This window comes from Leguminivora glycinivorella, chromosome 19 (genome assembly GCF_023078275.1).
Source record: "Leguminivora glycinivorella isolate SPB_JAAS2020 chromosome 19, LegGlyc_1.1, whole genome shotgun sequence".
Lineage (NCBI taxonomy): Eukaryota > Metazoa > Arthropoda > Insecta > Lepidoptera > Tortricidae > Leguminivora > Leguminivora glycinivorella.
In genome coordinates, this window is record NC_062989.1 from 11,583,609 (window position 1) to 11,599,371 (window position 15,763).

A 15,763-nucleotide genomic window follows, 5' to 3' on the forward strand; every position below is an offset into this window, starting at 1 on the left:
TTCTATTCTCGATCCACTCGCTTCGCTCGTGGTTCAACTATAGAATCCTTTCACTTGCTCGTTTTTCAATTCCACACTCGGCGTTAAAATACAACTTTGCCCCCTTGTATAACAAATAACTATTATTTGTCATGCTAGTTCAGACAGTGTCAGTATATCTTGTACTGAGACTGACTGAAATGGCATGACACGTTCGTACGTTTCCGTTAAATTACGAAGGAAAATCTTTCTGCACTACATCTGTTGCTTTTCCTCGCTTTATGTATAGTTATTACCTTACTGCTTATACCATAAGTTTACCTTACGTAGAAATTAACCGCCTTTTAAGATGTCAGTAATAACTAACTAGGCTATATAACTAGTAAATAAGTAGTCCAAAACGGATTCTTTAATTGTTTAATAAAATACACCGTCTGCCTTTTTATATAAATAAATTACATAATACTTTATTTTTCAACACATGAATGTATTGAAAGTATATAATGTCCATTATCTTATTTAGTTTACATATCAATAAATTACTTGTGTAGTATTCCTTATATAGTATTGCATTTTTCGTCTCTCACAGACTTACAGCTTTTCAATATAAGTAAGCACATTTCACTGGTCTTTAATTCACTATCACATAATTAAACTTAAGTATAAATAAAACTCTAATACCGCAATTAAATAAATACAATTAATTTGTCTACCTATAAAATAAATAAAATCCAGTACTTACATGCAGTTCACTCTTTCTTTTCGTTCGAGAAGTAATCACGATTTTACGACATAACTACCAACTAATAACACTATCGATGAAGTCTTCCCATTTCTTTTCAAACGATTTAAACAATGTCGTCTTTCCCTTGTCATTCAAAGCACTATACCTAATAGAGTTGATTGCTAGTTGCTTCAGCATTCTCAAGTCTGCATGTCTACTGGCGATGGCCACAAAAGCCACGTAGAAGTCATCCGACATCGGCTTTGCACCCCACACTCCCGGGTCATCACTCGACAAGACAACTGGCAGACCCAGCGCTAAGTACGTCCCCAATGGATGGTTCCGCAAGTCTTGGACCAAAGACAACACCGAGTTCGATATCACATTCACTTCTATGGCTATGTCTTTCCGGTGAACGGCTTTCATAAGCGCTGGGTGCTTTATCAGGGCATAACCGTGCCCTATCCTTTTCGATCCTAAAAGTATCGCATCAAAAAGATTCTCGTCTGTCGGACTCCCATACCAATTAGTTTCCCCACCGTGGAAGTAATAATTTATCTCGTCTTTAGCTCCTAATAGGTCTGGCAAGAAATTATTTAAAGGTTTTCCCATGTCTTCTTGACCAACAAGATCGAAACCTGCGAACATGCATGGCATAGCCTTCTTTAACTGACGAGCCAGATTTAAAGATTCACGCACTTGTTCCACGCTTGCCGAGCGGGCTCTGGTAACAATAATCTTTACACCCATGAAACCTGGATTGTCCTTCATAAATTTCTCTGTAATTTCCTTATACAGAACCGCCAAATATATTTTGTCATGCTGAGTGCCATCGAGCTCGTATAAGCTTGATAAACCGCTGCGTATTTCAATATACATAACATTGTCATTATAAAAGTCCTTTAAAGCTTGATAAAACATCTTTTCTCTTACGGGTCTATAATTTATCAAAGACTTAATAGTATGATAGACTTTGTTAAACTCTTTCCACGCTTCGTTCACATTTGTATTAAATCCCATATTGTCTTCGGGGCCTAAAGTGAAGTGTTCCTTTAATTTTGCGTCAAATTGTTCTACGTCATCGGATGCGTGTCTAAGTGTGCTCAGGAGATTCCATTTAACCGGGCAAGGTCGCACCGGCTCGGCGTTGGAGAAGTGTAATATTAAATCGTCGTCTGTGAGACAGGCGTATAAGTGGTTCTCGTACGTCAGGCTCACCAAGTAATCCGCGTCGAGCATCAAGGAGCTGTGCACATGCAACGCCGCCCCTTTCGGCATCCGTCGGATCAATTGATACACTTTAGAGTGTTTCATATCGTCTTTGTACGTGAAGTATGGTCTAGAAAAGTTGAAAAACTGCGGGTTATTGAAGGAGTGGTCGAGTTCTTTCTCTTTTAAGCGCATGAGGATAGCGTTGGCGGCTTGTTCTTTGTCTGAGAGATGCAGTTTGCCTCCGACGGATTCGTGGAGTTCGAGTTCTAGTAGATCCGCTCTGTTGTGCGTGTAATCGTTGATGATGAGTTTGTCGTCGATGACTCTCGCGCGGGCGGAGAGCAAACACAAAACATTTGCGATCACAATAAGCCGCATGTTGTTGTTTTTTCGCGGGCCACCGGGATTGAGATGAGACTCCGTCTTGACTCGACGCCTCGAGTGCGATTACTGTGGTCAGAGTGTTGGCGTCCGTTCGTTTATATAGGTACATAGTAAGTTTTATTTTTTCGTGGCAAATAGCTTTTACACAGTAAGGAATAAAAAATTCAAGGCAATGGTGGAGTTACGCAAATGAACTCGAGACGAGGGATCAATATTAACGTACTCTGTGTTTATCGGTATCTCTGTAGTTTTTTATCGTTATTGGCAAATTCTAGGGTCGGTCATTGAACGTGTAGGTTTGAATTTTATTGAAAGATTGGCGGTTTTCGTTAGCGGTATGTTCAAGTGTGGGGGTCAATGGCCAGACAATGTTTTATTTAAAAAACCGTTATATCGATAGTATCATTACGTAAGACCTATCGTATGTTAGAATGAGTACAGTCAAGGTTACGTGATTATAATTCGGAAAGAGCGATCGTCCCCTTCCCTATAATAATATTCCATTCTGAAGTTGTATAAGTTATTTCATCATTAACTTCTCTGTATTAGCTTATCAATAGGAAGGAGGAATAGCTGTATCAATAGGAAAATTAGTCCAAATATTTAAGTCGTAAACATAAATAAATGACGTATTTTGGTTTCTCATGATTCTTATCTAGCTGGCTTGCTCTTGCGCAGCTTGCATTTTGTGACTATATGTGGCTTTTCAGTACATAACCTAACCAAAAATTTATACTTTGCATAAAGACCCGATATAGTGGACCGATTTCTGAGAACACTCCCGACTAATTCAGCTTTCAAACCAAACCAACTAAATCTAAATCGGTTCATACGTTCGGGAACTACGATCCCACAGACAGACATACACCCACACAGGTAGACAGACATGTCAAACTTATAATACCCCGTCGATTTTGCGTCGGGGGATAAATAAGGATCGTTAGCTGGTGTGCATGGTGCGCGAACTCGCATGAGACTTTAGGGCCAGGGGGCCGATTTTTAAATCTCGGCCATTCGATTTCGTGAAATTCGTTCAATAATATCTCCACTACTAGCGATTTAAATTCTACTAACAGAATCGAAAACGAGTGGTCATTACCACTAGTTTTAAAATTACTAGCCGTCCTTTTTCAAAAATACCACAGACGTTTGAACAGCGAATTCGTGCGTTCGAAATTCAAAAGTCGATCCCCTGGGTTCAAACCCGCGACCTCCGGATTGAAAGTCGCACGCCCTTACCGCTAGGCTACCAGCGCTTCCATTAATTTTTTTCATTGCGGAATGTTGTATAATTCATAGATATTTTTAAACTAACGTAAGTGTCACGCAGTTAAGTCACGTTTTAAAAAAAATTGGGTCACTTTATCACCCCATGTCTCTGTGAGTTTTAATTTATTTCTAAGCTTTGTGATATCGGACGATATCTGGTCCCGTAGCCAAGAGTAGATAACAGTACTGTGTTAGTAGTCATGCTCAGCGTGTAGTACCTACTTCTCCGTCTCTCTTATCGTTCTTGCGTATTGGTGCGGCAAAGCCAGTTCCAACGGTGTGTCAACGATTGTTACTCTTGGCTACATTGAATTTGTTTTTCATAATATTTTGTTTATTATTTGTTTCGTAAGTTAGATTCTATCTGAAAAATAATGTCATATCACTCATATGACTCATATCGCAGAATGTTTGTCAAGAGATGCTAACTGGCGATTAAGTAGTTTACAGATCGTGCCATTGTAAGAATGTAAGTAAGCGCTAGTGGCCTAGCGGTAAGAGCGTGTGGCTTTCAATAGGGAAGTCGCTGGTTTGAGGCCCGGCTAGTACCGATAAGGTTGTCGGAACTTATGTGCGAAATGTAATTTGATATTTGCCAGTCGCTTTTCAGTAAAGGATATCGTCACTACTTTGAAAAAATCTCGTATCTCACGCTGCTCCTCAAAGTTAAAACGCGGTAAGTCTATAATTATGCATTCCATACATACTTACTACAATTTTCTTTTCATTGACAGACGAAGATACAAGTTTTTTTAAAAGTAGTGACGATATCTACCATTGTGAGGAAACCGGTCTAATGACCCAATAAGGCCTAGATTAGATACCCGTTAGGTTGGAAGGTTAGACGGCAGAAAACTAGTACCTATAAATCTACTCCAAATCTTGAGATTATAGTTGTCATAGCGGACCCCCAGGCATGAGCCGTGAAAGTGCCGGAATAACGCAAAGAGGATAACGATAAAGTCCCTAAATGTCGTCTTAGAACTCAATAAAAAACTACAGATTATAAGAAAAAAAAATAAAGATCAAGGCACTGGTCCCACAGCGAGCTAGTAAGCTATGAGCTATCGGCTATAAAAGCGAACAAAAGATACGCACCCCCGTGCAAATAAAAAATACACGGCGATTTTAATAATTCACCGCTGGGCGAGTAACTTAAACATCGCCATCGCCATGTCCCAAATGTCTCAAGTTTTCAGTTGCTGGTGTGAGTGTGACATGCTGTATAATTTCCTTGACGTTTTCCCTGTTCAGTGAATCAGTCAATTTAAAGATAAGACATATGTCTTATCAGTTATTAGATGTGTAACAAGAAGAAAATGTTAAAGGTTACTGACTTTAATCAATATGTTTGACGTGGACAATCCATTCCAGGAACGAATGTACATAATACATAAATAATTATCTATGTTTAACAAACAGTAAATCATTGTTAGGTTAAAATTAACCCCTTATACGCGGTGTTCCAGATCTGTACCAGACAAACTTAACTCTAACTAAAATAATACTTATATGAAAGGTTATCAATTCCGTAGCAAAATCTTTGACAACAGCGTTGCGTTCCAGCAAGAGTCAAGCACATAAAATAAAATAATAGTTATTTGTTATACAAGGGGGCAAAGTTGTATTTTAACGCCGAGTGTGGAATTGAAAAACGAGCAAGTGATAGGACTCTATAGTTGAACCACGAGCGAAGCGAGTGGTTCGAGAATAGAATCCTGAACTTGCGAGTTTTTTAACACACGAGAAGTAAAATACATTTGCACCCGAGTGTAACACAAAACTTTTCCCCTCACTATAGCGAGGAAACTACAACGCAAAAAATGCGTTTATCACTGCTGCCAGTAGTTCCACAGGTGGTAAATCATCTTTATTACTAGATTCACCTACTTTTATCAATTTTAAAGCAGTCAATTTGACTTTATCCAAGTACCCACTAGTGGATAAAATGCGTTTTTACCCGCTGGTATTAATAGACAAAACACGTGTTTCCGAGCTAGTGAGGGGAAAATAATATTGGGGGACACCTTACCCAAATCAACCTAGCCCTAAACTAAGCAAAGCTTGTACTATGGGTGCTAGGAGACGATATACTTACTTATACATAGATACGATATACGCTCTAGAGACAATGCCGTATCGTTCATAGAAAGAATTTCTAGTAGGACCTAACCAGACGAGACCCTGACAGCCTTGAGGCGTTGATCGTCGGATTAAGGTACGTAGCCGAATGGAACGCTCACGAAACGAAACGCTCGTAGATATCTACATATCTCTATCGCTCTTGCGTATTGGCGCGACAGAGCCAGACTACCTTTCGCGGCGTTTTGTTTTCGTTACTCCATACATGTAACTATTTTTCACAAAAATAAAATCCAGAAATTACCAGTGTGCATCATCTGATAGGTCTTTAAAAATTAATTGAATGTTTCTAAAAAAGTTTTTTAATAATATGAACAGTTTTGGAATAAAACGATAAGAAGGCCGAAATAATGTTTATACCTTTATAACTTTCGAATTCGTTGTTCGAAAAATATCCAGAAACCGTCAAATTATTGTCCATATATTTTTATTTATACTACGTCGGTGGCAAACAAGTATACGGTTCGCCTGATGTAAAGCGGTCACCGTAACGTATATCCATAGGTCCATATAATACAAAACACAAAACTTGTACTTTAAACGTCATCAGCTGAGCCATTTTTGAGTTTTCTTTAGAAAACCCTTAATAAAAGGTCGTAAGTGCCACATTAATAATCACTTCCGAACGTCATGCCGTTATCTAGAACATCAATTTAATTTAAGTCTCATACTTTTACTGTAAATACCTGCTTTTTTAAAACAAAACTGTTAACTAAACATTATCACTATTTTTTTCTCACAATGATTACCTCTTTTTCGACAAACTAAGACTCCCATAAGCTTCTAATAATATAAATATCATTTAAACATGTCCACACAGTTAAAATAAACACGACTAATTACTTAAATCGCATTTTTTAAATTATTTTTAGGTAACAGTTTCTACTCACCCAAATGAGTAAATACGAGTATTTACTCGGTGCTTTGAGTAAATTACGGGTAAATACTCAGTATTTACTCACCCCTACCCATCTCTAGATTTTAGAAAGTCAAAAGATAGCAACGTACAGCGACTTATGGTGATCACGGCCCTCAGTCATGAGACTCATGAGGCACAGTATATAAAGAGTATTATCGTAATAGAAATAGAAATATATTTATTGCAAGAACATAGTTTTGTTACAGTCAGTGTGGTGTAACATTTAAGAAGGTCCTTATGTTCTACCCTATGATAGGCATGCAATATAAAGCGAACATGCAAAAACAGTTCTATATTAAAAACCTAAATAATTTAAAAGTATATCACAATGATAAAGTGAGGAATTTTGAAATACAATACGATTTTAGAATTATTGAATTAATTTAGCAGTCAACAAATAATTTAAATTTATTTTCACCACACCAACTGGTAAAGGCTTTCTTTGCTATTCGAAAACAGATAGCAAAATAGCATTTTATCCACAAGGGGGCAAAGTAATTTCATACAAATTTTAACTCGATGTCTTAACCTGGCTGCTAGATTTTACCTATAAAATGATGATTTTGAATCATAAATATTGAATAAATTGATGGATTTGATTTATTTTGATGTTTTATAGTCAGTATTTTGTTCGTGTTGGTGTGGTGAAAAATTTTGTGTTTCACTCGGTGGCAAAGTTTGTTTAACCTTCGTGCCATGATACCCTCGCAACGCTCAAGTTTCCACTTTTTGAACCACTCGCTACGCTCGCGGTTCAATATTGGAATCTTTCGCTTGCTCAGGTAGGTATCAATATTGGCACGTGTGGTTAAACAACTAAAACAAATAACTATTTTACATTAATGGAAATAACGAAAATTGAAAAAGAAATAAAAAACATTTTGTTTTGTTGTACGTTGTACTATGTATTTATATGTGAAATGCTACACCCTACACCCTAGTAGGGTCCATGTTTGTACAGTCGACTACAAAGAGACGTATCCACTTTTTCACCTTATTACAATGCAATAAGGTGAAAAAGTGGATACATATCTTTTAGTCGACTGTACCTACAATCTATAAACACCTCTGTAAAATACTACGGTTGCATTGAATATGAATATAAATATTGCACCAACGTCAGGAACTCAACATGGAAACGGGAGGGCTGTCTCGTTGTTTCATCCGATCAGTTAGGTCGTATCTACTCGTCTTCTTCTTCATCCAAACCTCATGAGTCTCATGACTGAGGGTCGTGATCACCATAAGTAGCTGCGCCACACCTCGGACACTGGCGATCAAATATATGAAGGAGGCGCGTTCCTAGCACACATTCGAAGCTCGTGTACGTAAACGCGTACCATGCTTGTATGAGTGAGATATGACAGGTCAACTGTTCGCGTTTTTGACAGGCGGTAACTGTGAGGTAACCGAGAGGGGTTGGGAGGCCCTTTCAGCGGGGAGGGGGGAATGGCCATACTGTACGATAGTACTCTTTATTATACTGTGGCAGCAGGGGCATTCATAAAGACTCTTCGTTGACGTATATGAATATGTGTATGGAATACTCGTATGTCAGAGTCATACACGTGGTAAAATAATTGACAAATCTAATTTGTGACTTTGGATTTCGATTGATTGGGTGTTATATCATGTGATTTATCAAGGCAAGTAAAATGTGATTATTTTCTTATCAGCATATCACTGGCTTATCACCTGCTGACGATGTATTAATTCTGAATGAGCCACTTTATGAGAAAGGCTTTTCGAAAAAAATGTCTACACGTGTTGAAGACATTAGGAAATTAACGGCTGCATTAAGGCCCTTACACAATCTGAAATTCATCCATACTAATATTATAAATGGGAAAGTGTGTGCGTCTGTTTGTTTGTCCGTGTTTCACGGCAAAACGGAGCGACGAATTGTCGTAATTTTTTAGGTGGAGATAGTTAAAGGGATGGAGAGTGACATAGGCTACTTTTTGTCTCTTTCTAACGCGAGCGAAGCCGCAGGCAAAAGCCAGTTATCTTATAAAATCATAGCGAGCGCACGGAGTTGCATGCAATTTCCCTATTGTCCACAAACACACTGTCTTTTTAGGGTTCCGTACCAAAAAGGCACAAAAGGAACCCTTATGGTGCGACTCCGTCCGTCTGTCACATTTCTAAATATCTCAAGAACTACTTATGCTATCGATTTGAAATTTGGAATAGTTATGGACATTGTAAACCTCTACAAATTAAAGGTAGGTATATAAATTTCCAAATCCAAAAAAAAGTGGGGTGTACAACTTTGAAAAAAAAATGGCCCACATATTAACGCACCTTTTTTCATACATGATGTATGATGAACACACACATATCGTTACTACTTTTAAAAAATCTCGTATCTCACGATGTTCCTCAAAGTTAAAACGCAGTAAGTCTATATGCATTCCATACATACTTACAACAATTTTCTTTTCATTGACAGACGAAGATACAAGTTTTTTTAAAAGTAGTGACGATATTGAATTCAGATTAAGATTTTTATAAATGAACAGGATGAATACAGTATTGTTTTTATCGCTATATAAAAAAAAATTCAAAAAGTACTAGCAATTCGCCTGTAATGTCGATTACGGTGCATGTATTTGGTTACAAACGGAATTTTAAAGAATGTGTTAGGCAAGTGAGCTATTCTACCGCAGTGACATTGACACTTGACACTGACAATTTCTGTGTTGATTAGTATAAAAAAAAAGTAAAGCTGAGTTTAGACCAGCAAGTTATTGCTGCAAGTTTTGAGACGCAACTATAGGTAAGAGTGAGTGGCAAATATCTGCATCTCTTCCTTACACATACTTCTGTCTCAAAGCTTGCAGCAATAACTTGCACGTCTAAACTCAGTTTTTACTCAGCGTCAATACTTCTTTTTTTAACCCCCGACGCAAAAACGACGGGGTGTTATAAGTTTGACGTGTCTGTCTGTCTGCCTGTTTGTCTGTCTGTCTGTGTATATGTCTGCCTGTGGCATCGTAGCTCCCGAACGGATGAACCGATTTATGAACGGCGAAGTGCAAATATTTATTATTGTGAAATAGGCCAAAGGAATCGGTTTCAGACTAGAAATTCATATTGCTCTCTCTTTTATTTACAAGGGAGCGACTCTATCTTTTGTTTGTTTTTAATCCCCGACGCAAAAATGACGGGTTGTTATAAGTTTGACGTGTCTGTCTGTCTGTCTACGTGTGTGTCTGTCTGTGGCATCGTAGCTCCCGAACGGATGAACCGATTTAGATTTTTTTGTCTGAAAGCTGAGTTAGTCGAGAGTGTTCTTAGCCATGTTTCATAAAAATCGGTCTACCATGTCGCGGTCGGGGGTTTTTCAAAATTTTGTTTTGTGGTTAGGTTATTATAGCCGATAGCTCAAAGCTTACTCACTTTTGGGATTTTTTTTATGGGATAGGAGACAAACGAGCAGACAGGTCGCCTGATGGTAAGCGATCACCGCCGCCCATGGACACCCGAAACACCAGAGGTGTTGGAGGTGCGTTGCCGGCCTTTAAGATGGGTGTACGCTCTTTTCTTGAAGATTTGAAGGTCGTATCGGTCCGGAAATACCGCAGGCGACAATTCATTCCACAGTTTAGCTGTGCGGGGCAGGAGTTTCTGGAGAAACGCACAGTTGAGGACTGCCAGCCATCTAAATGATGGCAATGGAAATGTTGTCGCGTAGGGCGATGGCGGAAAGAAGCGGTAGGTATTAATCCGAACAATTCCTCGGAGCAATCCCCGTTATACATGCGATAGAAAATGCAGAGCGAGGCCACATCTCTACGCAGCGCCAAGGGGTCAAGCCGATGCAGTGTAACAGGAAAGGCAATAACATCAGATTTTCCTGGCTGCGTGTGCGTGACTTCGATTCTGCACATTTTGTCTAAAATCTTATAACGCCTGCGTGTGATTGATAGCAAAGCAATTTCAACAATATTTTGCTCACTTAGTCAGCTAAATAGTCGTTTAATGATTCAAATATAATTTAGATTAATTGTGACCTTGTGGCCAACAATGCCAACATCCCATCAGTTTAGGGTGGTCACATCTATCAGCATCGAGCCTCGTTTTGTTTATGAAAAATCGCTTGTTAGTAGGGACATGCGTCACGCATGCTTTAGCTTTCCGACGCATAAGCGTCTTCATATATTAACGAGCGATTTCTCATACATAACATGCGGCTGACAGATATGATTGCGCCCTCGCGTGGAGTTTTTTTTTAATTTATTGAAAAAAAAAACAAACCTTAAAATTAATGTTGCACAGGTGGCAGTTGGTCCTATATTATTTCAACCGAAAGTTAAAAAAAAAACAGTTCATCGATATAGGTATTTCTGCTTAGATGGTGTAAATGTGAATGAATTCAAACTGTAAATTTCGGTAAACGGTACATATGACGTATGTCACTTGCCCCACGGCTGTGACCTATTTCACCACCGTGACACTGACAATTCTGTGCCTATTTCTTGTTTGATAAGTGACATTATTACTCGGCGTTAATATTTAGGTACATGTTGAACAGGCAATAAACGGCAAATTGTCACTGGGGTGAAGTGAAACAGGCCACTGGGATAATAAGTCGCCGCGCCGCCAACTTACTTTGGTCTGACTATGATCTTCATTATAGCATGTGGTGTTCCATGGCTGAAAAGTCCTTAATTCGAGGCTTTACTGGTGAAACACGATAAGTTGAGCAAACTGGTTTTCGAAATTCGAACTATGTGTAATTTTCACACTGTTGTTATTTCAAGGACAAATTATCTCGATTTATCGGGTTTTACCAGTAAACCCTCGTTATATCTGCAATAGCTTTGTATGGACTCTTTTGTAATGGAAAGCCACATATCGCGCGCCACTGTCGTCGGTGGGTGTAAACTGGGTAACGTTCAAAAGTTACACTATTCGCCGGCAGATGTCGTAAGTTATCGCGATTCAATATTTGTACTGTTAGTGCTGCCATCTAAAATCGAATAGATGCACTAAAGTTTTGCGGTGGATATTCTGTACGTTTAGTTGGAAATAAAATAATTTAAATAGTAGTTTTTTTATAAACAAGCAACATTTAAATCGTTTGTTTTTTTATTTGGAATTATAGGAAACTTGTAAAAGTAGATTTTTCCTCTTAGGGCCGGTTGCATCAAACCGTCTGTCACCGTTAAAGCGTTCGTTAAATTTTATTGTATTGGAAGTTCCATAGACGTCTGCTGCGTGACGATGATGTGTCTGTCAAATGAAGTTGATGCAACTGGTCCTTATAATAATTATGTAATTATTACATCTTTACAGTGCAAGCAATGATGATACGCTAAAATGGAACTGGGTGCGTAGCCGAATGGCACAAACGCTCACGAAACGAAACGCTAGTAGATATCTATCCCTATCGCTCTTGCGTATTGGCGCGACAGAGCCGGACTACGTTTCGTTTTCGTTTGGCGTCGGAGAAATGCCATTCGGCTACGGGGCCTGATCTGATGATACGAGTACTTACTACGTACTACGAGTACATATATCGGATCGGATGAAAAGGTAAACAAAATAACTTCTCTATGGAAAAAAAACCGGCCAAGAGCGTGTCGGGCCACGCTCAGTGTAGGGTTCCGTAGTTTTCCGTATTTTTTTCAAAAGCTACTGAACCTATCAAGTTCAAAACAATTTTCCTAGAAAGTCTTTATAACTTTTGTGAGTTTTTTCATATTTTTTAAACATATGGTTCAGTTAGAGGGGGGGGGGACACAATTTTTTTTCCTTTAGAAGCGATTATTTCCGAAAATATTAAATAAATAAATAAATATAAATAAATATTATAAATATTATATAGGACATTCTTACACAGATTGACTGAGGCCCACGGTAAGCTCAAGACGGCTTGTGTTGTGGGTACTCAGACAACGATATATATAATATATAAATAGCATATACATAGAAAACATCCATGACTCAGGAACAAATATCTGTGCTCATCACACAAATAAATGCCCTTACCGGGATTCGAACCCGGGACCGCGGCGTAGCAGGCAGGGTCACTACCGACTACGCCAAACCGGTCGTCAAAAATTAATATTATCAAAAAACGATTTAAGTAAACCCTTATTCATTTTTAAATAATACCAACAATATATCACAAGTCGGGGTTGGAATGAAAAAAAAAATCAGTCCCCACTTTACATGCAGGGGTCTCAACAACATCTTTTTCCACTTTTTATTTTACCACTTTGTCGGCGTGATTGATATACATATTGGTACCAAATTTCAGCTTTCTAGTGCTAACAGGTACTGAGATTATCCGCGGACGGACGGACGGACGGACGGACGGACAGACAGACAGACAGACAGACAGACATGGCGAAACTATAATGGTTCCTAGTTGACTACGGAACCCTAAAAACACTATCACGTCAGGATTATTATATTTTAGTTTATTTTATAGTATTTAGGATTATATAGGTCTCGGAAAGTAGCTTGATACACAGGACCTACGTGCAAATGAAAGTATAAAATTGTAATAAAACTAGTCACTAAATAGGGAACTTTGACTGTACTTAAAATAAAATATTTTATACCATGCACGAAACAAAACATCAGATAAATATAAGAAAAACATGGACAGAAGTTATTTTTAAATCCAATTTATATTTGATAAGTCAGGTAAAAATATATAAAGTAACTGAGTTGACCGTGACGTCACTCAATTCGATTTCATATTAATTCCATATTAGCAAGACGTTGAAATTCGTTTTGACAGTTCTTAAAAAGAAGCTGATTTGACTAGGAGGCAAGTAGCCTATTGTATGTATATGTATGTACATAGATATGTAAACGCCTCATTGTATATAAGACAAGTTAGGACATAAATAGAGTACAAAGGCGATCTTATCGCTATAAGGGATTTCTTCCAGTCAACCACTAAAATTGTTTCGAGAGCGTAGATATTCCCGAAAGAGCCTGCAGATTACAATTTTTAACCCCCGACACAAATACGACGGGGTGTTAGGGAGCGTTCAAGTATTACGTAACGCAATTTTTGAAGATTTTTGACCCCCCCTCCCCTCCTTGTAACGCACCGTAACGTTTTACTGTACCCCCCCCTCTAAACGTTACGTAACATTCTAGTGACCATTTTTACCCAAAAGTCGCAAAAAGTTATATTATTGTTTTTATCCTTGGTATAGTTTTAATTGCATTTGCAGTAATAATACTGAAACGAAAAGGTTTTCCAACTTGCGAGAACAAATTAAAAATGACGACCAGACTAATACAATCGAGGGATTCCTCGTAAAACGTAAATGGAAAGGGTTGCCATTTGGGTTGTTTGGGAGTTTTAATTTCCTAATTAAAAAAAAAAACAATGTTACGTAACGTGTTGTAAGAAAGACCCCCTCCCGCCCCTGTAACGCATCGTAACGTTTTACGAGACCTCCCCTCCCCCCATTTTGCGTTACGTAATACTTGAATGCTCCCTTATAAGTTTGACGTGTCTGTCTGTCTGTTTGTCTGTCTGTCTGTCTGTGTGTGTGTCTATCTGTGGCACCGTAGCTCTCGAACGGATGAACCGATTTCGATTTAGTTTTTTTTTTATTTGAAAGCTGAGTTAGTCGGGAGTGTTCTTAGCCATGTTTTATGAAAATCAGTCCACTATGTCGCGGTCGGGGTTTTTTCAAAATTGTAATTTTGTGGTTATAAAATATCATTCCAGCCAAACCATAATCAGAATTACTCGCAAATCTCGCAAGACCAACCAAAACGCCCGGTCCCCATTCATTCACCGGTCCCCCACAATCATTCGGTCAATTTGACAATTGTATGCCCCTGTTTTGGTAATGCCCGGACCAAACAAATTCATCTAAGTGGTTTGGACCCCAAAATTTTCAATTGAATATAATGGTACAGCTTAATATCTGCGTTGTTAGTGCAGGAAAGTGCAGAGGATGTGATACTGCGATCATATTTGGTAATTCTGTAGAATCGGGTACCTCATCATCATAAGGCCTCGTACATCCAGATGATTTAAACAGCGTCTGAATGTGAGCGACAACTCCTCTCGTATAAAGACCTATCCGGGAGCGACATCATGAACGTCCGCATTTCTTACATTTAAATTGAGATCCAATCGCGGAGGAGACAGTATCGCGGTTGTGTCTTTTTGCACGCTTTACGGCTAAGCCTTGAAACCAGGTGTTGTCATGGGTTTCTCTACCTTTTGAGACGATACTTCTCCACTTATTGCGGTTCGATGCAAGTTTCTCCCACGTGTTACAGTCGATGCCGAAAGCAACCAAGTCATGCTTTATGCGTTATCCCGGCATTTTCCACGGCTCATGGGAGCCTGGGGTCCGCTTTGACAACTAATCCCAAGATTTGGCGTAAGCACTAGTTTTTTGAAAGCGACTGCCATCTGACCTTCCAACCCGAAGGGTAACTAGGCCTTATTGGAATTAGACCGGTGTCCTGAGCATTTCTTTTTTTTTGCCACTTTTATGAAATGTCATATTATATTAAAAAAATATGGTATTTCTACTCAGAATCACTAGCTTCTTCAATCCTAGTAGTTAAAAAAATTGTCCCATACGATTTTTTCTTATTTTTTTACCATTTTCCATACATGTTGTGTGGGGTAACGAAAGAGGAAAGTAACAACAATGTACCTACGGAAATTCTGGGACACTTTTTGAAACTACTCGTGATTCTGAGTACAATGGACCTAAAATTCCCTAATAAAATCAAAAACAAAAAAAAATGGCAAAAAAAGAAATGCTCTCCTCACGAATCTCACGATGTTTTCCTTCACCGAAAAGCGACTGGCAAATATCAAATCATATTTCGCAGACGTACGCTGTCCTTTTGGAGTCTCACGGCAAGGCAAAGGAATGTCCCCTAGACTTCCGATCTTCCCAATTAAATTTAGTTTACGTTCCGGTAGTCTTGCCATATCTTCTTTAGCTGACCTTTCGGGAGTTTGCATGACAACCACTCTGTTGCTAACGACAAGAATACCCAGTCCCACTGCAGTCTTGTGAAATTGATCTCAACATCCGTAACGTCTTGTCGCGCAAAGTAGTGTTTCCGATCCAGTCAATCCTTTTTACTCCAAGCTTGTTGCGCTCCATGGCTCTTTGACAAAC

At 38.7% G+C, this 15,763-nt stretch overlaps 1 protein-coding gene across 1 annotated transcript; it reads right to left on the reverse strand.

Moving 5' to 3' along the window:
* Window positions 1-373: 373 nt before the first annotated feature.
* On the reverse strand, window positions 374-2,358 carry LOC125236434 (adenosine deaminase 2-like). Its single transcript, XM_048143237.1, has one exon. The coding sequence runs from the start codon at window positions 2,291-2,293 to the stop codon at window positions 776-778; it is 1,518 nt and encodes a 505-aa protein (XP_047999194.1). The 5' UTR covers window positions 2,294-2,358; the 3' UTR covers window positions 374-775.
* Between the last annotated feature and the right edge of the window lie 13,405 nt (window positions 2,359-15,763).